At 42.5% G+C, this 27,207-nt stretch overlaps 1 protein-coding gene across 1 annotated transcript in view; it reads left to right on the forward strand.

The window, feature by feature from the left end:
* marchf6 (membrane-associated ring finger (C3HC4) 6) overlaps window positions 1–25,293 on the forward strand; it is an 80,617-nt gene extending 55,324 nt beyond the window's left edge. Inside the window, exons 19-26 of the mRNA XM_060931951.1 lie at window positions 2,928–3,138; window positions 3,261–3,330; window positions 9,583–9,764; window positions 17,403–17,537; window positions 18,697–18,786; window positions 19,343–19,475; window positions 23,243–23,378; window positions 23,525–25,293. Of these exons, the coding sequence (XP_060787934.1) occupies window positions 2,928–3,138; window positions 3,261–3,330; window positions 9,583–9,764; window positions 17,403–17,537; window positions 18,697–18,786; window positions 19,343–19,475; window positions 23,243–23,378; window positions 23,525–23,612 (1,045 nt within the window). The 3' untranslated portion in view covers window positions 23,613–25,293. The remainder of the gene's footprint in view (window positions 1–2,927; window positions 3,139–3,260; window positions 3,331–9,582; window positions 9,765–17,402; window positions 17,538–18,696; window positions 18,787–19,342; window positions 19,476–23,242; window positions 23,379–23,524) is intronic.
* Window positions 25,294–27,207: the final 1,914 nt, after the last annotated feature.

Below are 27,207 nucleotides of genomic sequence, written 5' to 3' on the forward strand. Positions count from 1 at the left end.
CTTGTTTTGAACCATTTCTTTGTCATCTGTAGTTGGATTTTTAGTAGGGGGAAAAACATCAATTAAAATCGAAAATCTGATTTTTTGTGAAAAAATCAAATTTTTTTTTTTTTTTAGGCCATATCGCCCAGCTCTACTGTAGCTGGTCTTTCACGTTTCATTCGCGTCCTCCATTTTTCTCTCCTGTTTCAAATTTGTATCCCACAATGCCTTGTGCAAACGGGGAAAGCCCACCACGTGACACATGATGTAGTATCTTGAATTAGGTCATGGTGAAGCAGGAAAAAAATAGCAGAGAATTTAGGGCCATGTGGCTTTAATTGATTGTTCTATTGAAATAAACTAATAAAATTGGAAGTCTGTGATTCGAATCCAGCAGCTTTCAGTCCACTAAACAAAAATAATTGGGTGTCGGGGAAAATTCTTTTCATGACCTAGACTTGAAAAATCTGAAAGGCAGTATAGCTTTAAAGTTGTTTAAACTCTCCGCAGTGCGGCTGTTTAATTGGAATTGAATTCCAAAGTCTTGGAGCACAAACCATAAATGCTTAGTCTCCGTAGCTCTTTGATGATGGTACTGTGAGCAGACTTTGGTTAGATGATCTTAAGTTACGTTGAGGCTTGTAGCTTGTCAAGAGTTCTTTTAATGTATTCTGGTGTTTGATCGTTGAGGCATTTGCACATGCTGGAGTTTGTCGATTTCAGACGATGGTAGTCCAAATAGTAAGCTGTTGCAAAAATCGAGTTTTGGTGTGACGAAAGCATGTACAAACCTTTCACAGTCCTCCTGATTAAGGTACTTCCTAGGGCTGAACGATCTATCGTTTTCGACCGAAAATCGCGATCTCAGACAACACGATTTTGGGATCGTCAAAGCCGCGGTTTTTCTGAGTGCTCCTAAACTGACGCATGTTTTGTTTCGTCAATAATTTCACACATGTATGCTCTGCGTATTGCCCCAGCATGGTGTAAAAACACTCTGTGTCAGCTACCACTCTGTGTCACAGCCTCTCTGTGTCTCTGCTCGCAGTGCGCAGGTGGGGGAGGGGATGCTCGCTCTCTCTCTCTCACACACACACACACACACACACACACACACACACACACACAGGAGGGAGGGGCTGCTCCCTCTCAGAGAGACACAGGCTTGTAGCATCATGGCAAGTCACACATTCACACAGTACAGCTCAGCTCCTGCAATAGCGACTGCTGCGCGCACTGCATCACTCTCACAATTTTCCCCAGGGGAATTGTTGGCTCTAGTTATAATTTATAATGCTTATGTACATTCTTTTACAAAAGTGCAATATTTTGATGCTGCTGAGCCATTGCTCAACTTTTTTTTATGTCTGATATGTTGTAGATGGGAAAAGTAAAAGAAGCAAAAGTTTACTTAAGAAAGATGGCTCTCTATTTTTATTTTAAGTTATTATAACTTGTTCCTCAGGCACTCAATGTTAATAAACAGGCCTACATTTGAAATCTGTTGACCTCAGTTTTCATTCTTGCATTAGCTTTATGGAATTCATTGTATTAATTAATTTGCACTGAAACTCGATTTAAAGAAAAAAAATCGTGGTTGAAATCGCAATATCTGCCAGAAAAATCGCAATTCAATTTTTTCTTAAAATCGTTCAGCCCTAGTACTTCCTAATCCTGCCTATATTTCTCGGTGCATGATCAGCCAATTTGCATGTGGTGTTGTTTTACATTCTCAAATCAGTGATGGGTATGAGTAGTCGATTAAAGGACTTGTGTCCCCACATGATTGCTGAGTAGATCATCACTCAAAAAAAGAGGGGGGGTTCCCTGTTAAAATGTAAAATGGAAGTTTTTGGTACAGTCACTTTTTTCCTGCTTTGTAGCACTCCAATTAAGCATGAGAGACAGTGAGTTTGCAGTAAACAAAGCCAAGAGTGACTCTGAATGCACAAACATTATCCGTAGATGTTAAAATACAACAAAACCACAATTGAGACTCTGTCTTAGTCGAAATTAACGCATGCTTTCCACGTTGATACGTGACCATATTGTCTCCACAGCAGATGTTGCATCTTTTGTTACTGAAACTCAAATATCGTGCAAGAAAGGTCAAATCTAGCTATATAGCAGTGAAGCATTCTGTGTGGAAATTAAAAAAAAGACCGTTTGTCTTTGGCAGTGTAGAATTATCGACAGGTTAAAGTGCATATCCTGGACCAATTTCATGTTTTTTTTTTTTAACATGAAAGTACGTCTCTCTACACACTCATCCAGAAGGGTAATTTTGCACAAGGCCATCTGTCTACAGCAGAAAAAAATAAAACACGTCTGGAAAAATCCCAAGTGAGTCTGGAGCCAGATTCGTGACGTCACCTGCGGAAGCGCCAGCAGGCTGCGAGAGCTCTGCACGGTTTCAGTGCACAGCCTGTGTAGACCAAGCGCTCCCATTTCTCTCTTTGTCTGGTCTTTTGGGAAACGATGAGTACTAATCCCATCAAGATTGGTGTTGCTACACCCTCCTACGATACATCTGTTGACCATTTTAATAATTACGTGATAACGTTGAAGAAATGTGCAGAAAACCACCAGGTCGTTTTCTCATAAACAGACCAGCGCTGACGTAGGATTCAGAGGGAGGCGTCCCGCACGCGACGTCACGAAAATCAATGTTTGCTGGGAAATCCAAATCCCAAGTTTTTTCAGAGGCGGACCAATTCGCCTCAAATGGCTTGATTTCAACTGAGTTTTTCTGGTATTGCGCAAGGTAAAAAAAATTTGCAGAGAATGCAGAATGTTACAGATGTTTGACCAAAGTTTAATATAAAATAGGAAAATTACATTGATCTTGCTTCTGAATTTACCCGTGATATGCACTTTAATATTCAAATGTTAGCCACTCAGCATAAAAAGCAAAAATGCCATGTTTCTGTTATTCTCTTATTCAGAGACCTGCACTCGTATCTGCTGGGAGACCAGGAGGAGAACGAGAACAACGCCAACCAGGCAGCCAACAACAACAACCAGCAACCACGGAACAACGCTAATGCCATTCCTGTAGTGGGTGAAGGCCTACATGCAGCACACCAGGCCATCCTGCAACAAGGAGGCCCTGTGGGTTTCCAGCCCTACCACCGTCCTGTGAAGTTCCCTCTCAGGGTAATGTCCTCTGATCATTAACTGTATTCATTTCGATTCAAAGTTTAATAGCTTTAAAAGTTTGTATAACCTCCTAATGTGTGTGTTTGGGGTTGTTGGGGTTTTTTTTTTCCTTAATGTAGATTGTATTGCTGATCCTTTTCATGTGTGTGACGCTGCTCTTGGCCAGCTTGGTGTGTCTCACTTTGCCAGGTGAACAGATTTTTTTTTTTAAAACCCAGGAACTTACAAGACATTTGCAAGTACGTGCGCATTGTGTAAAAAAGTTTATGGTGCCTAGTATATTGGTGGTTCTAATAAGTGAGCTTCTAATTTAATGGGGTGATAAAACTGCAACCTGACCTCACAGCTGCAGGGTCCGATTTAATACAGTGGTGCTTGAAAGTTTGTGAACCCTTTAGAATTTTCTGTATTTCTGCATAAATATAACCTAAAACATCAGATTTTTGCACAAGTCCTAAAAGTATGGGCGCTGTGTGAGACGGCTGCCTCTCCAGTAGCTCTGTAGTTTTTAGCTCTTTAAACCTCTTTTTTTTTTCCCCACCTTTTTTTTACTTTTCTGTTCTTCTTACGAAGACATGGTGTGTTTTACTATCTAACATGGATATATTTAACTTTAACACGCAACCAGGAGCCAGTTTTCTCACTTATTCGAGAGAGGTGCTGCTGGCCCTGAAAACAATGGGACGAGCCGGGATACGACACCCCATCCCGGCCGAGCTGAGGAGGAAACCCAGGGGCTGCAAAGCTGGAGCTAAGCTAAAGGCTAGGCTAGCGGACAACCGTCGGCGCTACAAACCATCCATTCCCTCCGTTATCATGGGGAATGTGAACTTGTTGCCGAATAAAGTCGACGAGCTTTCCGCTCTGAACAACCAGCGGATTTACTGGGAGAGCAGCTTATTTATCTTTACGGAGACATGGCTAACACACCTTGTACCGGATCCTAACGTGGACCTGCGGGGATTCACTGCTGTGAGAGCCGACAGAGACACCTAACACACGTGGGAAAAGCAAAGGTGGGGGACTCATCATTTATGTTAACAACCACTGGTGTAACCCGGGACATATCTCCGTAAAGACAGTTTTATGTTGCCCGGACTTGGAGCTGCTAGCCGTTAGCCTGCGGCCATATTATCTGCCGAGGGAGTTCAGTCACGTGATCACCATCTGTTTACACATCCCTCCGAGGGCTGACGCAGCCGCTGCATGTGAGAGGATTCACTCTGTCACAGCAAGGCTGCAGACACAGCACCCTGAGGCATTTATCATTTCTGGGGACTTTAATCATGCTACTTTGGACTCTACTTTGGCTGCTTTTTACCAGGCTGTGGCTTGTCCAACAAGGAACAACAGGACAATTGACTTGCTGTATGCTAATGTGAGGGATGCATACAGAGTCACACCCCTCCTCCCACTAGGGAAGTCTGACCACAACCTGGTTCTTCTACAGCCGAAGTACACCCCCCTGGTTCAAAGGCAGCCTGCAACAACTAGCTCCATCAGGAGGTGGTCCCCTGAAATGGAAGATGCCCTCAGGGACTGTTATGACATCACGGACTGGGATGTGCTGCTTAGCCTACACTGTGAGGACATAGAAGGGCTGACACACTGTCTGTCTGATGGATTACCTTAACTTCTGTGCAGACGTGGTCTCCCCCACTAAGACTGTACGGTGTTACCCTAATAACAAGCCATGGGTAACACGAAGTCAAAGCTGTCCTCAACAGGAAGAAGGCCGCCTTCAGGAGCAGGGATAGGGAGGCGATGAAAGCAGCACAGCAGGAGGTAAAATGCTGCGTGAGGGAAGCTAAGGACAGCTACAGCAGAAAGGTGGAGCAGAAGCTGAAGGAGAACAGCATGAGGGAGGTCTGGGAAGGTGTGAAAACAATCACAGGCCACAATACAAAGACCAGGGTCATTGAGGGGACAGTGGAGAGGGCGAATGAGTTGAATGAGTCAGTACGTTTACATGCACGTCCAAATCGAGCTGCTGTCGGTAATCGAGCAAAGGGTCCCAGCAGGGGTGCCAGAGAAATCCAATCCTACATGCACAAGTGAAATCGGGCTATTGTGCAAGGTGCATTGTGCACCCGAGCCACACGTGGCGCTACACGCCCCATCGTGTTGGTACACTTCCGGTTGTCGTCATGAAGAGCTATAGTGTTGCCAGATACTGCTGACATATTCCAACCCAAAACATGTCCAAATCCGCTAAAATGCACTTAAAACTCCCAATCTGGCAACACTGGCAGTTCCGTGTTCAAGCTGTTAGGCTTGCTCTAACAGACTGTATGGCTACAAACTGTCCGGCGCAGACCACTGTTTTGTAAGACAACTTATTTTGCACAATAATATTTTTCTAAAGTCCATTTTTTGCTTACAAAAAATATATATTTTTTTGCTTACAATTTAACTTGTGTCTTAATAAACACACAAAAAGTTCAATTGTTTTGCTTTTATTGACATTCTTCAGATGTTGGACACACACACACACAAATACAGTGACTTGTTTATGTACACAATTCACAGCTATGCAACAGCTGTACAGATGTATTTGGTGATACAGTAAGTGAGCTAAATTTTAACAGTGCAAACAATGACACAAAAAGAAAAGATTCATGCCGTTGTCATGATTCGTTGTCATGCCGACCAAGGCTGTTGTGTTTCCCTTGTGGTCTCGTCACTCGTCACTTCCGGAAGGGGCAGTGCTGAAGTAAGTAGCTCGAATACGTAGCTCAATAGGGTATACATGCACTAAGTAGCTCGGCAGAAATCGCATAATCTAGGTCGTGTAGCTCGATTCCGAGAAATCAAGTTCGGTTCAGTTTCAGCCGAATTAAGGTGTATGCATGGCATTTTGAACTTCGATTTCAGTCGAGCAACGGCAGAAATTCGATTCTCTCTGTGCATGTAAACGCACTGACTGACTTTTTTTTCAATCGGTTCAACCAACCCATGTCCCCCCACCCTTTCCCTCACTGCAGCCATCTCTCTTTCCCTCAACACACCTCCCCCCAGTCATCACAGCAGCCCCCTCTTCCCCCACCTCAACACAGACTCCTCTATGCATTACTGCAGACCAGGTCAGAGGTACCCTGAGGAAGCTTCACCCCAGGAAAGCAGCAGGCCCGGGCAAGGTGTATCCCCGACTACTGAAGACCTGCGCTGCTGAACTGGGTGAACCACTCCAACACATCTTCAACCTCAGCCTGCAGCTGGGGAGAGTGCCAACCCTCTGGAAGACATCGTGTATCGTTCCTGTTCCCAAAAAGAATCGGCCCAGCGAGCTGAACGACTTCCGACCGGTGGCACTCACTTCACATCTGATGAAGACATTGGAGCGGCTCTTCCTCAGCCTCCTCAGACCCCAGGTACAACATGCCCAGGACTGTCCGCAGTTTGCATACCGGGCAGGTGTCGGTGTGGAAGACGCCATCTTCTACCTACTATACTGACCTCACTCGCATCTGGATAAGGGAAATGGCACAGTGAGGATCCTCTTCTTGGACTTCTCGAGTGCCTTCAACACCATCCAGCCCCTACTGCTTCAGGACAAACTGAACAGGATGCCAGTGGCCCCCTGCTTGGTCACCTGGATCTCCAACTACCTCACTGACAGGCTGCAGGACATCACGTCTGACACTGTAATTAGCAGCACCAGAGCACCCCAGGGCATGGTGCTGGCCCCTCTTCTCTTCACCCTGTACACCGTGGACTTCTGCTACAACTCTGAGCTGTGTCACATTCAGAAGTTTGCTGATGAGACAGCCATCGTTGGGTGTATCAGTGATGACAGAAAGGAGGAGTATAGGAGCTTGGTGAGGGACTTTGTTGTGTGGTGCAACAGGAACCATCTGCAGCTCAACACCTTGAAGACCAGGGAGCTGGTCATTGACTTTGGGAGGTCCAGACCAAGGTCACGACCAGTTCTGATCGAGGGAGACGAGGTGGAGGCTGTGGATTCCTACAAGTACCTCGGGCTGTGGCTGGACAGCAAGCTGGACTGGACTTGCAACACCAAACACTTTTATACAGGAAGGGACGGAGCAGGCTATACTTCCTTAGGAGGCTGCGGTCCTTTTAACATCTGCAGGAAATTCCTGTGGATGTTCTATCAGTCTGTGGTCGCCAGTGTCCTGTTTTACACCGTGGTGTGCTGGGGGGGCAGCACATCCAAGAAGGACACATCCAGGCTGGACAAACTGATCAGGCGGGCCGGCTCTGTGGTTGGCATGAAGCTGGACTCTCTGGTGACGGTGGCAGAGAAGAGATCTATGGACAAACTATTGAACATCATGGACAATGCCAGTCACCCTCTGCACACCGTCATCAGCAACCAGAGGAGCCTGTTCAGTGAAAGAATGCTCCTTCCCAAGTGCAGGACGAACAGACTTAAAAACTCCTTTGTCCCTCACGCCATCAGACTGTACAACTCCTCTCTGGGGGGGAGGAGGGGTGGGAGGAGGACAGAGGATGGGAAGGAGCAGTAGCCTAGCCAAACAATAAGCAATACCGGACAATGTGCAATATAACGTGCAACATAAAGTGCAATATCTCTCCTGCTGCCGCTCCCCCTCCTTTTTTTTTTTTCTTCCTCCCCTTCCCCATATCTTATTCTTTTTATATTTGTATATGTAGATAATTTATCTAGAAGTTTTCTCGATTTCTTTTCTCTGTTTATCTGTAATGATGCTGCTGGAATCTTAATTTCCCTGAGGGAACCCGCCCAAAGGGATCACTAAAGTTTTTTTATCTAATCCAAGTAAATAAAGAGAACCTGGTTAAACAAATGAGACAAAAATATTATATTTAGTCATTTATTTATTGAGGAAAATGACCCAATATTACATATCTGTGAGTGGCAAAAGTATGTGAACCTCTAGGATTAGCAGTTAATTTGAAGGTGAAATTAGTCAGGTGTTTTCAATCAATGGGATGACAATCAGGTGTGAGTGGGCAGACTGTTTTATTTAAAGAACAGGGATCTATCAAAGTCTGATCTTCACAAAACATGTTTGTGGAAGTGTATCATGGCATGAACAAACAAAAAGGAGATTTCTGAGGACCTCAGAAAAAGCGTTGTTGATGCTAATCAGGCTGGAAAAGGTGACAAAACCATCTTTCAAGAGTTTGGACTCCACCAATCCACAATCAGACAGATTGTGTACAAATGGAGGAAATTCAAGACCAGTGTTACCCTCCCCAGGAGTGGTCGACCAACAAAGATCACTCCAAGAGCAAGACGTGTAATAGTTGGCAAGGTTATAAAAGACCCCAGGGTAACTTCTAAGCAACTGAAGGCCTCTCTCACATTGGCTAATGTTCATGAGTCCACCATCAGGAGAACACTGAACAACAATGGTGTGCGAGGCAGGGTTGCAAGGAGAAAGCCACTGCTCTCCAAAAAGAACATTGCTGCTTGTCTGCAGTTTGCTAAAGATCACGTGGACAAGCCAGAAGGCTATTAGAAAAAGGTTTTGTGGATGGATGAAACCAAAATAGAACTTTTTGGTTTAAATGAGAAGCATTATGTTTGGAGAAAAAAACCACTGCATTCCAGCATAAGAACCTTATCCCATCTGTGAAACATGGTGGTGGTAGTATCATGGTTTGGGCCCGTTTTGCTGCGTCTGGACCAGGACGGCTTGCCATCATTGATGGAACAATGAATTCTGAATTGTACCAGCAAATTCTAAAGGAAAATGTCAGGACGTCTGTCCATGAACTGAATCTCAAGAGAAGGTGGGTCATGCAGCAAGACAATGACCCAAAGCACACAAGTCATTCTACCAAAGAATGGTTAAAGAAGAATAAAGTTAATGTTTTGGAATGGCCAAGTCCTGACTTTAATCCAATGGAAATGTTGTGGAAGGACCTGAAGCGAGCAGTTCATGTGAGGAAACCCACCAACATCCCAGAGTTGAAGCTGTTCTGTACGGAGGAATGGGCTAAAATTCCTCCAAGCCGGTGTGCAGGACTGATCAACAGTTACCGCAAACGTTTAGTTGCGGTTATTGCTGCACAAGGGGGTCACACCAGATACTGAAAGCAAAGGTTCACATACTTTTGCCACTCACAGATATGTAATATTGGATCATTTTCCTCAATAAATAAATGACCAAGTATAATATTTTTGTCTTATTTGTTTAACTGGGTTCTCTTTATCTACTTTAGGACTTGGGTGAAAATCTGATGTTGTTTTAGGTCATATTTATGCAGAAATATAGAAAATTCTAAAGGGTTCACAAACTTTCAAGCACCATTAAGTTATCAAGTCACTCATTCTGACTGAGGCGCTGCTTGATAGGCCTCAGATTTTCTTTCAACATGAGAGATTTCTGATGACCGAGCAGTGCTTAGCTGAAGATGTTGAATAAGATGGATGTCTGTAGTGTTTTTATATTCGTGTTCTGCTCACTCTGCTCTCCTCCTGTGTGACAGTGTTTGCTGGCCGCTGGCTCATGTCGTTCTGGACGGGCACAGCGAAGATCCACGAGCTGTACACGGCAGCATGCGGACTGTACGTGTGCTGGCTGTCCATCAGGGCTGTCACCGTGCTGCTAGCCTGGATGCCTCAGGGCCGCAGAGTCATCCTGCTCAAAGTCCAGGAGTGGACACTCATGGTACAAAACATTTATACTTGTTGGGGAAGTAGTGGGCACAACACCTGTTTGTGCACCTGGTAGAAATCCGTCAGCTGGTTAAAGCATTCAAATACTTTTTCTACCATGCCCGAGCAAACCCACACACCACTCGGGTTTACCCACCCCCAGGTTTCAGTGTGTTTTGTGAAGCTTGACTGTTTTGCCTGGCAGAGTGTAAAGCAGTGGTCACATCACATGATTGGCTAATAAAAGCTGCTGGGTTAAGTCTTGTTCACTTGAATGGAAGCGAGATGTGGAAAAGGGATTCGCTTCCAGCAGTGGTTAAGTTCACATCCATGCCCTCCAATTTCACTTTGCACTGACTTCACTGAGTCCATCTTTTTTTTTTTTTTTAATTTCATTTCAGTTATCATATTGACTCAATGTTTCTATCAAACAATCCACAGTCAAGTTCTTTATTCATGGGTTTTATCAGTGTGTCTGTACGGTTATGCTCACGTCTCATCAGGGTGGGGGTAAATTTAAAGCATAATATATGAACAACCAGAAGAAGGTTTGATTTCCAGTTCGTCAAAAACAGTAAGCGCTTTCAGACCAAACAGTTCAAGGGTTTTATCGAGAGGAGCCGCACACCGGCGAGCTCCTCTGAGAACTACATACCCTCAAGGGCCTTTTTTTTTGTGTGTGTGTGTGTGTTTTTTTTGTACCATCAGTAGAAATGCTGAAGTGATGTAAGCTGGTTTGCAGTAAATGCTAGCAAAAATTTTTATATTTCGTTTAAACACGCTGTATTTCCTCTGTCCTATATGCCCTCAATAAAATGTCGACTTCACTGTAGCTCTATTAGTTGTCCCATCGTTACCCCCCCCCCCCCCCCCCCCCAAAAAAAAAGTTAATATTTAAGGGCTAATGTTTTACACAGGTCTTTAAAAGTGGTGGTTGCCGGTGCTGCATTGACTCGTGGTCGACCAATCAGCGTACGCTTGCATCACTCATGGTTCCTGAAATCAGAGCTCAAAAAAGAACCAAGATCGTTCTCAGTTTCTTCAGCCTGTAAAGACAAAGAGGGAACTTCCAGCAGTTCGAAGAACTATGTAAAAGTTCCTCCAGTCCAAAAGCATCTATAATCATCCATAGGTGTAGTAAGTAGTGTAGTGTGAACAATAACAGTCGAACATAGGAGAGGTAAAATATACGTAATCAGGTTTAGTGGCAACATGTAATTTGCCACTAAACCTGATTATTAAGTGATTACTAATTACTAATTAGTAATTACTGTGTAAAACGTGATTACTGTAAAAAGTGATTACTGATTACTAACTTAGTGATTACTAATCACTAAGGTTCATGATGCTTTTAAATCCTCACAAGAGCCACATCACCACCATAACACATCAGTGATCCACCACTCGATCACTAACCGAGGTTTTCATTGTGTTTCTGCAACAATAGAATATGAAGAGAATGATAAATCTTTCAGTAATTTGGCTTTTCCAAGGATGACCATTTTTTAATTCTATGGATTTAAAAAACTTTTTTTTTTTTTTTTTTGAGAAACTTCTGTAATTATAAAAGTAGTTCTCATGACATTTTTGCAAGAACTTTTTGTTTGTTTGTTTGGAAAATTCTCATTAATGCTTGTCGTGTGTGTTGTCCAACTGTTTTAGCCATTTTTATGAAGCTTTTTATTATGCCAATAATTATCAGCAGCACTGTAAATGTGAATCAGATTGAGCAGAGGTGGATTTTTATCAGCGCTTTAGTTCTGCACTTCTGCGTAATAAGCCCATTTACATATATGACGCATCATGCAGCAATGACCTTAATGCAAAATCGCCAGCAGACAGGCTGTTTGAGGATGTTTTGAATACTACTGCATGCATTAAAACACTAAACGCTAAACTAAACATGAACACGCACTCAACACAGTTTTATGACTTGTCTTTGAGTGATTTTCTTGATTATGAAGTGGGGATTGTTTTATTCTCAATGGAAGCTTGGCTCACCTGTGTTTATAAATGAAGCTGCTTTATTATTTTAGTTAAATATGATTTATTCCAAAATTATTTACAGCAACCTGAGACAAAAGCACTTTTAACAAAGCTTAGTTAAAAAAATAAAAATTGCTGCTCCATGCAGGTTTATTTCCTCAGCTCTTGGATGGCCCTTTGTCTCATCTGCTCTTCCTTAGATATTGGATAACCTGCTGAATGCTTTTCTTTTATATTCTCAACACCTGCACAGATTTGGGTGTTTTTATGTAAATAATTTGTGGCCAAGACTTAATTCCATACAGCTGAAGCTGATTCACCATTTCATTGAGTTAAGGGCCAGTGTTTGTTTTCATTCACAGACTACAAAATCAAGGTTACAGTGGTGCTTGAAAGTTTGTGAACCCTTTAGAATTTTCTATATTTCTGCATAAATATGACCTAAAACATCAGATTTTCTCACAAGTCCTAAAAGTAGATAAAGAGAACCCAGTTAAACAAATGAGACAAAAATATTATACTTGCTCATTTATTTATCGAGGAAAATGATCCAATATTACATATCTGTGAGTGGCAAAAGTATGTGAACCTTTGCTTTCAGTATCTGGTGTGGCCCCCTTGTGCAGCAATAACTGCAACTAAACATTTGCGGTAACTGTTGATCAGTCCTGCACACCGGCTTGGAGGAATTTTAGCTCGTTCCTCCGTACAGAACAGCTTCAACTCTGGGATGTTGGTGGGTTTCCTCACATGAACTGCTCGCTTCAGGTCCTTCCACAACATTTCCATTGGATTAAGGTCAGGACTTTGACTTGGCCATTCCAAAACATTAACTTTATTCTTCTTTAACCATTCTTTGGTAGAACGACTTGTGTGCTTAGGGTCGTTGTCTTGCTGCATGACCCACCTTCTCTTGAGACATTTTCCTTTAGAATTCACTGGTATAATTCAGAATTCATTGTTCCATCAATGATGGCAAGCCGTACTGGCCCAGATGCAGCAAAACGGGCCCAAACCATGATACTACCACCACCATGTTTCACAGATGGGATAAGGTTCTTATGCTGGAATGCAGTGTTTTCCTTTCTCCAAACATAACGCTTCTCATTTAAACCAAAAAGTTGTATTTCGGTCTCATCCAACCACAAAACATTTTTCCAATAGCCTTCTGGCTTGTCCACGTGATCTTTAGCAAACTGCAGACGAGCAGCAATGTTCTTTTTGGAAACCAGTGTCAAGTCAAGTCAACTTTGTCAAATATGCTATACATGCTCGACATACAGCACAGATGAAATTTCAGTCCTCTCTGACCCACGGTGCAAACAGGCAATGCAATAAATAAAAATAGAATAATTGAAATAAACAATATAAACACTCTAGATAAGAACTAGACATAGACTAAACTCTCTCTCATATATATATATATATATATATATATATATATATATATATATATATATATATATATCAGGGCTCGAAATTCGTATTTTTTTTCACCAGCCAGCCAGACTAGTTTCCTTCCAGAGTAACTAGTCAAACAGAAAATCAATGCGCCAAAATTTGTTCATGTATGAATTTTACTCGGGTGAAAGTAACTTTTATTTCTTGCCATTGCTATTATTTTGAGTCATAGTGCGCGCGCCGAAAAATACACCTAAATATTTATTATTGTCTACTTATCAAGCATTCACTAGGCCTTCTTATCACTCAGTAGTACTAGTATAGTAATTCTTTATCACACTATCACTCTTTTTCATCCACCTGTATCAGTTTTTGATTATAAATAAATTGCAAACACATCATTTCAACAACACAATCGTTTTAACATTTTTTTTTTTTTTTAGCTGAACAGTTGAAAACTAACTTTTCATTTTGGACATTGTCTACTAAAACACTTTGGATACCAGCTGCACACGTTGGCGCAAGATGGTTAAGCAGTGGGCTCCGCGCACTATCTCGCACGCTGTCTGTCGAGTGAAACACGGAAGGAATTAACTTCAGACAGAATTCAGAGACAGATCAGAACGAGTTATATACAATGTATATTGAGGAAAACGTGTTGCTTTTGCTAAATTGACGTTAGCAGGTGTGTTATGCTGAAAGTGCATTTTTATATTTATTTATTTATTTTCTTTTAATTTTTTTCAGACCCAGTATATTTTTCTTTCTGGTACAGCCAAATCTTTTAGTGGTACGCCGGACCAGCCAGGACCGGCTTACTTTCACCCCTGATTTTACTTCTGTCAAAAATGGCACAAAAGAGAGTAGTTACCATTATTCATGACTAATGCGCATTTATTTCAAGAACCGGAGTATTTTGATACTGTTGTTAAATACATAAATGAGAACAACACAGAGCACCATAATAATATCAACAAATAATAAATATATTGGACTTTTTTTCCCCGGTCTGCAGGTTGGGAGGTCTGTAAACCAATCAGGATGCTCTTTGTCTAGCATGTGCTTCATGAACAGGCACACGCGCAGTCTCCCTCGCGCACTACGTCATATGCGTGATGCAGACGTTAATGTTTCGCGTGCGCTCGCTTGCTCCAGATTCCGGGAGATATTATCCAATTTGCAGGCATCAGGGAGCCACGATCAATATGCGGGAGACTCTCGGAACTTCCGGGAGACTTGGGATGTCTGTTATATGCATGCGCAGTAGTGAAAAAACCGACAGCCTGACCGTCCTGCTGATAAACACATCGATGGACACGGCACGCGCTTAATATGTGGCGGCTTTAGTTGACGGTGTGTCTGAATCTTCGCTTCATACAGGGCTGCGTTAACCCTTGCTGAGGCCCTGGGCAGACACACCCCCGAGGCCCTGGGCAGACACACCCCTGAGGCCCCACCCCCACCTGTTGTCAACTGCGCTCAGCAAATTCACCCCCTCAGACGTGCCTGTCTAACTAGACACAGGAACTTAAATAATGACTGGCACAATTAGAAATACTGTTGAACGATAAAACTTTATATCCATCAACACCTATTTAATCGAGAAAAAGCAATGGTGAAATAGGCAATTGCATGGTGAAAAAATCCATCAGACATCACGGTTAACAAGTCTGGTTAACTAAAGTTTAGCCTCAAGAAGCCTTTGAATGAGTGAGTCAATGATCAACATGTCAAGAACATAACCTCGGCCTACAACAGTTTCTTTAGTATTCAGAACAAGAACATTCATTTGGTATATAACCGTTCGTTTTCATTTTGGAATCCAGGTGACTTTTAACTTGTGAAAACAAAGAGCGATGATAAAGAAAGAAAAATATCTTGCTTCTCAGAAATAAATCTCAAAATGTTAGGCTATGTGAAACATTTCATCCTTTCACACACGTAATGTCCCAAACAGCAGCGGCACACAGCTTTGCGCATTCAGTTTGACAGCCATGGGTCAACTTACAAGGGCACTTTCCTACTTTTCTGGAACGCGAAGTCGTTAATTAAATCATTGAACTCGAGCTGGCGTAGCGTGTGACGACATGGTGGACAGTGATCATATTGACAATGATGGGTGATTTATGCGACGGGACAAGGTGGGCTTCCTTACGGGTGGTGAAATGCATCAAAAATGTTATCAATATGATCAAAACTTCTGAAAATATTGTTTCATATTTTCCGATCTCGCTACCTCTGAGGCCCCCTAGTGGCCGAGGCGCTGGGCAGCTGCCCATGAAGCCCATTAGGATAACGCGTCCTTGGCTTCATATATTTTTATTTTCAACTAGCCAGCCAGGCTGGCTAGTGACAGGAATTACTCGCCAAATGACAAATTAAGTCGCCTCGGGTGACACACGCGCGCACGCGCACACACACACACACACACACACACACACACACACACACACACAAATTGGAGCAAATAAACAGTCAAGGGCACTTGAGGTATAGCAGGTAAACATGAAATAAGCAGTATAAACAATAAACTAATAGCTGTTAAGATGAGGTAGTGTGGAATAGTGCAAATGAGCGAGGTAAAGTGAAATGTGCAGTCCCTGAGTTCAGTGTGTTAATGAATGTTGAGTATGTGTGCGCGTGTGTGTTGGGGGGGAACTGTGAGGGTGACATGATGTCAGATGCTGAAGGGGGGGCAGGGGGGTGTGCGAGCAGAATCTGTGGCATGGGGCAGAGGGGGGAGGAGGGGCAGAACAGGGAGGGAGTTGAGCCTCCTGACTGCCTGGTGAAAGAAACTGTCCTTGAGCCTGCTGGTTTTGGCCCGGAGACTCCGCAGTCTCCTCCCCGATGGCAGCAGGCTGAAGAGGCTGTGAGATGGATGGGTGGGGTCACCTGCAATCCTGATGGCTTTGCAGGTGAGGCAGGAGTTATATATATCCATTAGAGAAGGGAGAGAGACACCAATGATCCTCTCAGCTGCTCTCATGATGCGCTGCAGAGTCTTGCAGCAGGACACGGTGCAGGCACCGTACCACACGGTAATGCAGCTGGTCAGGATGTCCTCGATGGTGCCTCTGTAGAATGTGTGCATGATGGGGGGCTGGGGCTCTTGCTCTCCTCAGTTTGCGGAGGAAGTACAGACGCTGTTGGGCTTTTTTGGCCAGTGATGCAGTGTTGCTCCAGGACAGGTCTTCAAAGAATTGTGCACACTCAGAAACTTGGTGCTGCTCACCCTCTCCACTGCAGCACTGTCGATAGATAGTGGAGCATGCTGGGTGGCTTTCTCCTTGCAACCCTGCCATGCACACCATTGTTGTTCAGTGTTCTCCTGATGGTGGACTCATGAACATTAACATTAGCCAATGTGAGAGAGGCCTTCAGTTGCTTAGAAGTTACCCTGGGGTCCTTTGTGACCTTGCTGACTATTACATGCCTTGCTCTTGGAGTGATCTTTGTTAGTCGATCACTCCTGGGGAGGGTAACAATGGTCTTGAATTTCCTCCATTTGTACACAATCTGTCTGACTGTGGATTGGTGGAGTCCAAACTCTTTAGAGATGGTTTTGTAACCTTTTCCAGCCTGATGAGCATCAACAACGCTTTTTCTGAGGTCCTCAGAAATCTCCTTTGTTTGTGCCATGATACACTTCCACAAACATGTGTTGTGAAGATCAGACTTTGATAGATCCCTGTTCTTTAAATAAAACGGTGCCCACTCACACCTGATTGTCATACCATTGATTGAAAACACCTGACTCGAATTTCACCTTCAAATGAACTGCTAATCCTAGAGGTTCACATACTTTTGCCACTCACAGATATGTAATATTGGATCATTTTCCTCAATAAATAAATGACCAAGTATAATATTTTTGTCTCATTTGTTTAACTGGATTCTCTTTATCTACCTTTAGGACTTGTGTGAAAATCTGATGATGTTTTCGGTCATATTTATGCAGAAATATATAGAAAATTCTAAAGCGTTCACAAACTTTCAAGCACCACTGTATCTCACTCAACCACTGCCTTTCCTCTAGAAATGGGTCACATTGTAGCTTCCAGGATTTTTCTCCACCATGGTGAAGATGTGTAAGGTGAAAATCCAGTGCGATTAAATCTGAATGGGGAGGAGGGACTGCTGCTGCTTCAGAATACCCCTCATTCCTGTGTTTCCAAAATATTTACTGTGTGCAAAACCGAATACTCTCATGAACAGGCTGATTTTATGTTTTGACCTTTTTCTGTCTTGGCGTGTGTTTGTATAGATCATGAAGACGCTGATTGTGGCAGTTCTGTTAGCTGGTGTGATTCCACTGCTTCTGGGTTTGCTGTTCGAGTTGGTTATCGTGGCTCCTCTCCGGGTCCCGCTCGACCAGACACCTCTGTTCTACCCCTGGCAGGTAATGTGACCTTCCAGCAGCATGTCCTACATTTGCTTCTGTTTAAAGGGGAACTGAAGTCATTTTTAAACTTGCTTTATTTCTTAATTAACGTGTTATTCAATTACGTTTCGGTTTTAGTAACCTTATATCGTGACTCGTATTGGCAACTAATTGCAATTAAATATCATACTTATCGGTCTAATTGGTTTTTAGCCATGTTGAATTTAGTTCGTTTGGTCCACGGCAGGTGTCGCTTATCCGCGCGATCTTCATGAGACTTGTGCGAGACTTCAAAATGTCAAGTGTCAGCCAGCTGTCAGTGCCGCCATTTTGAAAACTGTTTTCCAAATGAAGTATTGCACAAAAACGATTTTAAATGACGATTACTGCCTACTTTTTTCAAACTTTCCTGATTGCTATCAAAACAAACAAAACTTCCGGCTTGATCGCATCAGCATTCGAAGGAGGGCGCGCACATCTTTTGACAATGTTGGTCACTTTGATTTCCGCTATACGTTTTACTTCCGTCCTACGATGTCTCGCACAGGTCTCAACGAATCTCGTTTACGGCCATTGCTTTGACATACGGACTGATATATTACAGAGCATATTTCAGACACTCATAACTTGCTATAGCGGCGACAAAATAACTGTCAGAAATGCATTTCTATATTGAATAAAATGAGAATTAGAATTCTGATGATAAATTTGCCTTCAGTTCTCCTTTAATAAAACAAGTGCTCCTGTTCACCCAGAGCAACACACAACTATGGAGACTCCATTGTTGTTTGTAAATCTTCTTCGTCTAGTCTTACTGAGTGATTAGTGTAAAATGCAGTTCAGTATCTGCATGTCTCTGAAAAATTAGGCAAAATGCAGAAAGAAAATTGCTTGCTGAAGTTTGTGAATTCAAAAAAAAAAAGGGCTGTGCAGTATGGAAATGTGCTCAGAAAATTCATAAGAGAAATTTCATTTAAAAAAAAATCTCCGTTTAAAATCTTACTGTGCACTTTTTCCTCCTTTATGAAGCTGGAATTTTTTAGGTTACACTAAGTGATGTCATTCTTGCAAATCAAATGCAGTTCTTGCCAGTGTGAGACAACATCGTTTGCAGTGTTACGAACTCTGATGCAAGTAGCAAAGGAGGTCTGAGTTTCCTTTCCTCTGTGTGTTTTAGGACTGGGCATTGGGAGTGCTGCATGCCAAAATCATCGCCGCCATCACCCTGATGGGCCCTCAGTGGTGGCTGAAGACCGTCATTGAGCAGGTGATCAAGAATCTGTTTGATTCACTACCCTGTAGGGTTGGGCAATGTGACAAATCATCTGATCGTCCTTGAAAACATTTTTCCAGTGCAGAATATATATCCCAATATAATGGTTTGCTCACAAGCTGCCAGCAAAACTGGGGGAGAATAAATTGTGAAAAGCTGAAATGTCTCGGAAAGAGAAATAATTTTAAAATATTCATTAAAGAATTAACACTAACGGGGGGGGTCTGAAAAAGTAACACTTTAAAATATTAACTGTTGAGTATGAAATGATACCATTGAATCCACGGTGTTCACTTAGAGGGTGTTTTATTGTAATTGTTAAAAAAAGAAAAATATCACAATACTGGTGATATCTATGAAACATGTATTGTGACCAAGCATATCATCATGATGTCAATATTATGATGTCATATTGCCCAACCCTGTTACCCAGTAATTTGAGATCGTAGTTATACTGGTACGTCGTTGTACTGTACTGGTCTGCAGCGTGTATTTGCTTCCTATTCCAACGTCAGTGTTTCTTAAGGCTTCTTATTTTGCTGCGCTGTAGGTATATGCCAACGGAATCCGCAACATTGACCTACATTTCATCATCCGAAAGCTGGCTGCTCCCGTCATCGCCGTGCTGCTGCTGTCCCTCTGTGTGCCCTACGTCATTGCCGTAGGCATCGTCCCCATAATAGGTATGTTCCAGCAACCCTCCATCATATACTTGTTCATGAAGGAATCTACCATTTCACATAAGATTGAAGAGATGAGAATATCAAAAATATTAAAGGGTTATTAATAATAATAAAGCTCATCTCAACAACCATCAGTAACAGTCAGCTGAGGGAATAAAAGCCAAAATCAGCCAGATTTGCGAAAGCTAATGATGTTCTGCTGTTTGGTCATGTAATGTACATCATGACCAAAGTATATATCGACACCTGATTATAACACAATAGTGTAGGATGTCTATTCTATAGCATTACAGTTTCCCTTCACTGGAATTAAGGGGCCCAATCCTGTTCCAGCATGACAATGCGCCCGTGCACAAAGCATGAAGACATAGTTTGCCAAAGTTGGAGTAGAAGAACTTGATTGCCCTTCACAGACCCCTCACCTCAACCCCACTGAACACTTTTGAGATTAACTAGAGCACCGACTGAGCTTCAAGCCTCCTCACCTGACCTCACTATGGGCATAAATCCCACAGCCACTCTCCAAAATGTAGTAGAAAGCCTTCCTGGGGTTGTAGAGGTTGTTACAGCTGCAACGGCGAGGGAGGAGATCAGCTCCATATTATTGCCCATGGTTTTGGAATTGGATATTCATTAATCATATGGGTGTGATGGTCAGGTATCCACATACTTTTGCCTTCCATTGTTCAGGCTTCACATCAGGTCTGACTAGAGTGTACTGTTCACTTTACTAACCCAACATAAATCCAGTGGCAAAAATACACGTTGTGAAAGCAAGACTAGTCAGGTCGGTTTATTTGTATAGCGCTTTTAAAAACAGACATTGTCAAAAAGCAGCTTTACAGAAAAATAAAGACTTTACACGTAGGAACTAATTTTATCCCTAATACATTTATTTAGTATATCCACGTTTACTGGATATGAGCAGTCACGCGCTCTGATTGGCTACTCTACTACTAGGCTATCGGATTTTATACCTTGAGTAGAGAAAAATAAAATGGCAGACCACATCAAGTCAGATATATCACTTTATCAAGTATTTAAAAGAAACATCTCATCTCATTATCTGTAGCCGCTTTATCCTGTTCTACAGGGTCGCAGGCAAGCTGGAGCCTATCCCAGCTGACTACGGGCGAAAGGCGGGGTACACCCTGGACAAGTCGCCAGGTCATCACAGGGCTGACACATAGACACAGACAACCATTCACATTCACACCTACGGTCAATTTAGAGTCACCAGTTAACCTAACCTGCATGTCTTTGGACTGTGGGGGAAACCGGAGCACCCGGAGGAAACCCACGCGGACACGGGGAGAACATGCAAACTCCACACAGAAAGGCCCTCGCTGGCCACGGGGCTCGAACCCGGACCTTCTTGCTGTGAGGCGACAGCGCTAACTACTACACCACCGTGCCGCCCCTTAAAAGAAACAGAAATGGCAAAAAGAATAGTTTTATCCCCCGCTGGCCGAAAGGCCCGAAGGGGGATTATGTCGTGGCGATTTCCGTCCGTCCGTCCCGGGAAGGGTGCTCACTTTCTGAAATCAACTCCTCTCACAGTTTTTGGAGGAATTTCACGAAACTTGACAGGATTCTTTGTTATATGTCGGTAATACGCATATTGCAATTTCATTAAATTTGGTCACGTTTTACCAGAGTTGCAGCCCTTGATGAACAAAATTACACTTCGACAATTTCATGAGGGTGTACGTTTTTCTGAAATCAGCTCCTCTCACAATTTGTGGAGGAACTTCACCAAACTTGGCAAAAAGCTTTGTTATATGACAGTTATGCGCAGATTGAAATTTAATTTAATTTGGGCAGATTTTACCAGAGTTACGCCCTTGATTATTAACAAACTTGTACGTTGGCAATTTTATCAACGTGTGCTTGCTTTCTGAAATCAACTTCCCTCACAATTTTTATTATCCCCCGCTGGCCGAAAGGCCCGAAGGGGGATCATGTCGTGGCGCTGTCCGTCTGTCCCGGGAAGGGTGCTCACCTTCTGAAATCAACTCCTCTCACAGTTTTTGGAGGAATTTCACGAAACTTGGCAGGATTCTTTGTTATATGTCGGTAATACATGTATTGCAATTTCGTTAAATTTGGTCACGTTTTGCCTGAGTTGCAGCCCTTGATTAACAAAATTATACTTCGACAATTTCAGGGTTTTTTTTTTTTCCCCTTTTGAAATCAACTCCTCTCTCAATTTGTGGAGGAGTTTCACCAAACTTGGCAAAAGGCATTGTTTATATGTCAGTAGTACACACATTATTTTGTTCAATTCGGTGGCATTTTACCAGAGTTGTGGCTCTTGATTAACAGCCTGGTACTTTCACAATTTCCTGAAGGTGTGCTCGCCTTCTGACATCAACTCCTCTCACAATTTGTGGATGAATTTCTCGAAGCTTGGCAAAAGGCCTTGTTATGTGACGGTAATACGCATATTGCGATTTGATTTTCGTTTGTGAAAATTTTTACCAGTTTTGACCCTTGATTAAATAACTTGTACTTTGACAATTTCATGAGGGTGTACGTTCTTCTGAAATCAGCTCCTCTCAAGTTGTGGAGGAATTTCACCAAACTTGGCAAAAGGCTTTGTTATATAACAGTTATACGCAGATTGAAATTTCATTTAATTTGGGCAAATTTTACCAGAGTTACGCCCTTGATTGTTAACAAACTTGTACGTTGGCAATTTTATCAAGGTGTGCTTGCTTTCTGAAATCAACTTCCCTCTCAATCTTTATTATCCCCCGCTGGCCGAAAGGCCCGAAGGGGGATTATGTCTTGGCAATATCAGTCTGTCCGTCCCGGGAAGGGTGCTCACCTTCTGAAATCAACTCCTCTCACAGTTTTTGGACGAATTTCACGAAACTTAGTGGGATTCTGCGATATACAGTATGTCAGTAATACGCACATTGCAATTTCATTCAATTTAGTTGCATTTTACCAGAGTTATGGCCTAGTTACCAGCGGGGGATATTGTGCTATTTTATTTATTTTTTACAATTATATAATATTTTGTGCGCTGTCCCGTCTCCCCCCCCCCCCAAAAAAAAAAAAAAAATAGAATGAATGAAAGTGTTCCACACTCCAGCCCAGTCGGTGGTGGTAATGCACCTTTAAGTTGGTTTGCCAACGCCAAAAAACCCGAAAGAAGAAAAACAAAATGGTGGCGCGTGTTGCCGAACCAATTGAAGACGAAATAAAAACTATACTCGAAAACAAAACTCCCAAAAATACAAAATATGGAATGAAAGTATTTGATGGTAAGAATGGTCCCCCCCCCCCAAACCAAGAATTATTACATTTTTCACAAATTGCTACTCTCGTTTTACCGGTTTATTTACATTCTAAGCAGAAATTATTTTGTCAGACCTTTTGTACAAAGTTTTTATTTATCAAATTTGCTAAAAATGAAAATGCTGTTTCTCAAAATCCAGTGAAATGTGGATAGAATAAGTTATTCCACTCAGTCTTGTCTAACTATGACAGCATAACTAAAAAGGAGAGCCAGAAGGTAACCCAGACGTAAGATCTGAATCTGTCTAGTTTCGTTTTCCATGAAAAATAAAAGGAAATGGATAAACACTGGTGATAGATTCATGTAATTATTTCTTGTAATGTTATCTATAGTAACTCTTTTGTTGTTTGAAGAATCAACTTGTATTACCTGGAGAGTTTGCCGTTGTGTCCGCACACTTCCTTGAATGTAGATGTAGATCACCTTGTTCTTATGCAATACCTGTGGTGTGTGTGTGTAGGGGTCACCCTGGAGATGCAGAACCTGGTTCAGAGGAGAATCTACCCCTTCCTGTTGATGGTCGTGGTTCTGATGGGAATCCTCTCTTTCCAAATCCGACAGTTCAAGCGCCTTTATGAACACATCAAGAACGACAAGTGAGTCAGAAGCGTCATCCAAATGTCCAGTCCTTCTGTGCCATAATACAAGCTCCGACTTTTGAATGAATGTCGTTTGTGGAAACGTATAGGATTTTAATAAAAGTTAAACCTTCTGTTTGGTGTTTTTGTTTCTGTTGACACAGGTATCTCGTAGGACAGAGACTTGTGAACTATGAACGTAAAGCTGGTAAACCCAGCACGACTACACACAGCAGCTCAGTGCAGGAATAAAAGCTTCAGGAAACGTGTGCGCACCTGTGTGTGCGTGCGCGTTCGTTCGTTCAGATATGGCCCCTTTCCCTCTTGTTGTGTGTGTGCGCGCGTGTGTCCATCATTTCTCATATCCAGTCCAAGATTCATGAACTCCTGGTGTCCCGAAATTTTTTTTTTTTCTTTTCCTCCTGCCTGCAACCTGAGAACCGAGATGTTTATAAACTTACAAAAAAAAAGCAAGAAATTCTTCAAGCCAACCAACTTGGATTTAAAAGTGTCACTGTACATCTTTGGGGAGGGGAGGGGGAAAAAAGTATGTATATTAATTTATTAAATCTAGTTGTCACTTTACTTTGTGGAATCCTGTTGCCTGGTCAGTACCGATGCCAAGGTCGTGCTCTCCGATCCTGAGGACCGTGTTCAGGAGCTTGGGGCTGAGGATGCACTCAGGCACGCACATCTTGGCACTCAGCTGTGATATTAGAAACCTTTTATTTATTTGATTTCTAAGAAGCATGTTAAGAGTTTAATTACAGGTCCTCACCTGAGCTGAAGCGGTCGGTTCGTGATTGTTTTAATCTTCCTAACGATGTCGAGGACATGGCTGGAGTGTGGATTTGAGGCTCAGATCTCAGAAGACAAACCAATCCCACACCTTATGTGACTGTGGCACTCTCTTATGCAGAGCACTGGGGAAGTTGGGACGGGATAGGCAGCATTAATTTTACTGAAGCACATCGTATGTGAGCACGGAAACTGCACCGTGAAGCTGGATAGTAGTGTTTAGGTCTCACGGTGAGCTGTGAAGACTTTCTGTCCAGTTCTGAAGCTCTCCATCCTTTCTGATAACGCAAGAGACTGTCTTGTGTGCTGATTGCCTCAGTGGCTAGAATAACACGAGTTTCCTGTCAATGTTATAAAGCTGTTGGTCTTGGACTTCACCTTCCTGACGTTACTGTACACGAATGAATGATTGTGCTTCAGAAAATCTTGAAATGTCTTAAAAGCAATAGGTCGGAAGTCTGATCAGATAGTGAATCAGTGTTCATACGAGTTCACCTCGATCCGTCAAGCTGGTATGAATTTTTCTCAAAATCAGTCAACGCTTTACAATGCGGGAAGACCGATCCAGTTTGGTAGAACAAAAGCATTTTGTGTCCGTATTCCAAAAGATTTCCTAACCGCTTGTACATAATGTAAATTTTACAATACCGACAGCTCACATTTTGTAGCAAAGTCATTTCTTCACGTCTGCCACAAAACTGCCCACAGAATTAACCGAACCTGGAAACTGTAGGCTTCTCTCAATATTGTTTGGGCTCCTTTTAAAAGCAAAATGTTTCTATTTTTATATGTGCATGTAGTGACTGGCTGGTTCTCGATCGCGTATGTCTCTCCCGCATTCGGAGTTCCTCGCCGAGTTTCTTTCAGAAGCGAGGCGACTGTGTGGCGCTGTGTAGGATGTAGGCGGCTTGCTGGTACAGTACTAAAGGCTCTCACACGTCAGGTCAGCGCAACCTTGTCCTATCCGTAGCATGTTCGTGTGAGACGTATTCAGTATTCTGAATGTTTTAAAACCCTGCTAGGTGGCTGAAACTGTAATTACATCCTTATACAGGCAGACAAGTACTTTTTTCTTTTTTCTTTGTTTGTTTGTTGGAAGATTTTATTACAAATATTAAATCAAAAGTGTGATACAGTGGTTGTCAGTGTGGTGTTTTTTCTTTTGTTTGTTTTAATTTTTAAAAAATCCTTCAGTTTTTGTTCTATTTGTCACTCATAATGTTCATTTAAAAATGTAGTTTTGAGATTTAAGCAGTATCGCATAAGTGCTGTTGTGGTGAATATGCCACAAGTAATCGTAGCTATGCTGGTATTCTGTACAACAGCATGATTGAGTATGATATCAGCACGGCTAAAAGTTATTTATATACAGTGGTGCTTAAAAGTTTGTGAAGGTTATATTTCTGCGTAAATATGACCTAAAACATCATCAGATTTTCACACAAGTCCTAAAGCAGATAAAGAGAACCCAGTTAAACAAATGAGACAAAAATATTATACTTGGTCATTTATTTATTGAAGAAAATGATCCAATAGTACATATCTGTGAGTGGCAAAAGTATGTGAGCCTTTGCTTTCAGTATCTGGTGTGACCCCCTTGTGCAGTAATAACTGCAACTAAACGTTTGCGGTAACTGTTGATCAGTCCTGCACACCGGCTTGGAGGAATTTTAGCCCATTCCTCCGTACAGAACAGCTTCAACTCTGGGATGTTGGTGGGTTTCCTCACATGAACTGCTCGCTTCAGGTCTTTCCACAACATTTCGATTGGATTAAGGTCAGGACTTTGACTTGGCCATTCCAAAACAAACTTTTTATTCTTCTTTAACCGTCCTTTGGTAGAATGACTTGTGTACTTAGGGTCGTTGTCTTGCTGCATGACCCACCTTCTCTTGAGATTCAGTTCATGGACAGATGTCCTGACATTTTCCTTTAGAATTCGCTGGTATAATTCAGAATTCATTGTTCCATCAATGATGGCAAGCCGTCCTGGCCCAGATGCAGCAAAACAGGCCCAACCATGATACTACCACCACCATGTTTCACAGATGGGATAAGATTCTTATGCTGGAATGCAGTGTTTTCCTTTCTCCAAACATAACACTTCTCATTTAAACCAAAAAGCTCCATTTTGGTCTCATCCGTTCACAAAACATTTTTCCAATAGCCTTCTGGCTTGTCCACGTGATCTTTAGCAAACTGCAGACGAGCAGCAATGTTCTTTTTGGAGACCAGTGGCTTTCTCCTTGCAACCCTGCCATGCACACCATTGTTGTTCAGTGTTCTCCTGATGGTGGACTCATGAACATTAACATTAGCCAATGTGAGAGAGGCCTTCAGTTGCTTAGAAGTTACCCTGAGGTCTTTTGTGACCTCGCCGACTATTACACGCCTTGCTCTTGGAGTGATCTTTGTTGGTTGACCACTCCTGGGGAGGGTAACAATGGTCTTGAATTTCCTCCATTTGTACACAATCTGTCTGACTGTGGATTGGTGGAGTCCAAACTCTTTAGAGATGGTTGTATAACCTTTTCCAGCCTGATGAGCATCAACAACGCTTTTTCTGAGGTCCTCAGAAATCTCCTTTGTTTGTGCCATGATACACTTCCACAAACATGTGTTGTGAAGATCAGAATTTTTTAGATCCCTGTTCTTTAACTAAAACAGGGTGCCCACTCACACCTGATTGTCATCCCATTGATTGAAAACACCTGATTTGAATTTCACCTTCAGATTAACTGCTAATCCTACAGGTTCACATACTTTTGCCACTCACAGATATGTAATCTCATCTCATTATCTATAGCCGCTTTATCCTGTTCTACAGGGTTGCAGGCAAGCCGGAGCCTATCCCAGCTGTCTATGGGCGAAAGGTGGGTGGAGCACTTCGTATGGGTGGGTGGAGCACAGAAAGACGGCAGGCCAGAACTAAGTTCACAAAACTCTTTTATTTTCACTTTTCAGTGGAATTTAACTCTCCCAGCCACACACGTACAAGTCGTCAGAGCTCTCTCTCCTTATATAGGGCGTGATCACTGGGAAGACACAC

The sequence above is a fragment of the Neoarius graeffei genome, chromosome 1 (assembly GCF_027579695.1).
Source record: "Neoarius graeffei isolate fNeoGra1 chromosome 1, fNeoGra1.pri, whole genome shotgun sequence".
NCBI lineage: Eukaryota > Metazoa > Chordata > Actinopteri > Siluriformes > Ariidae > Neoarius > Neoarius graeffei.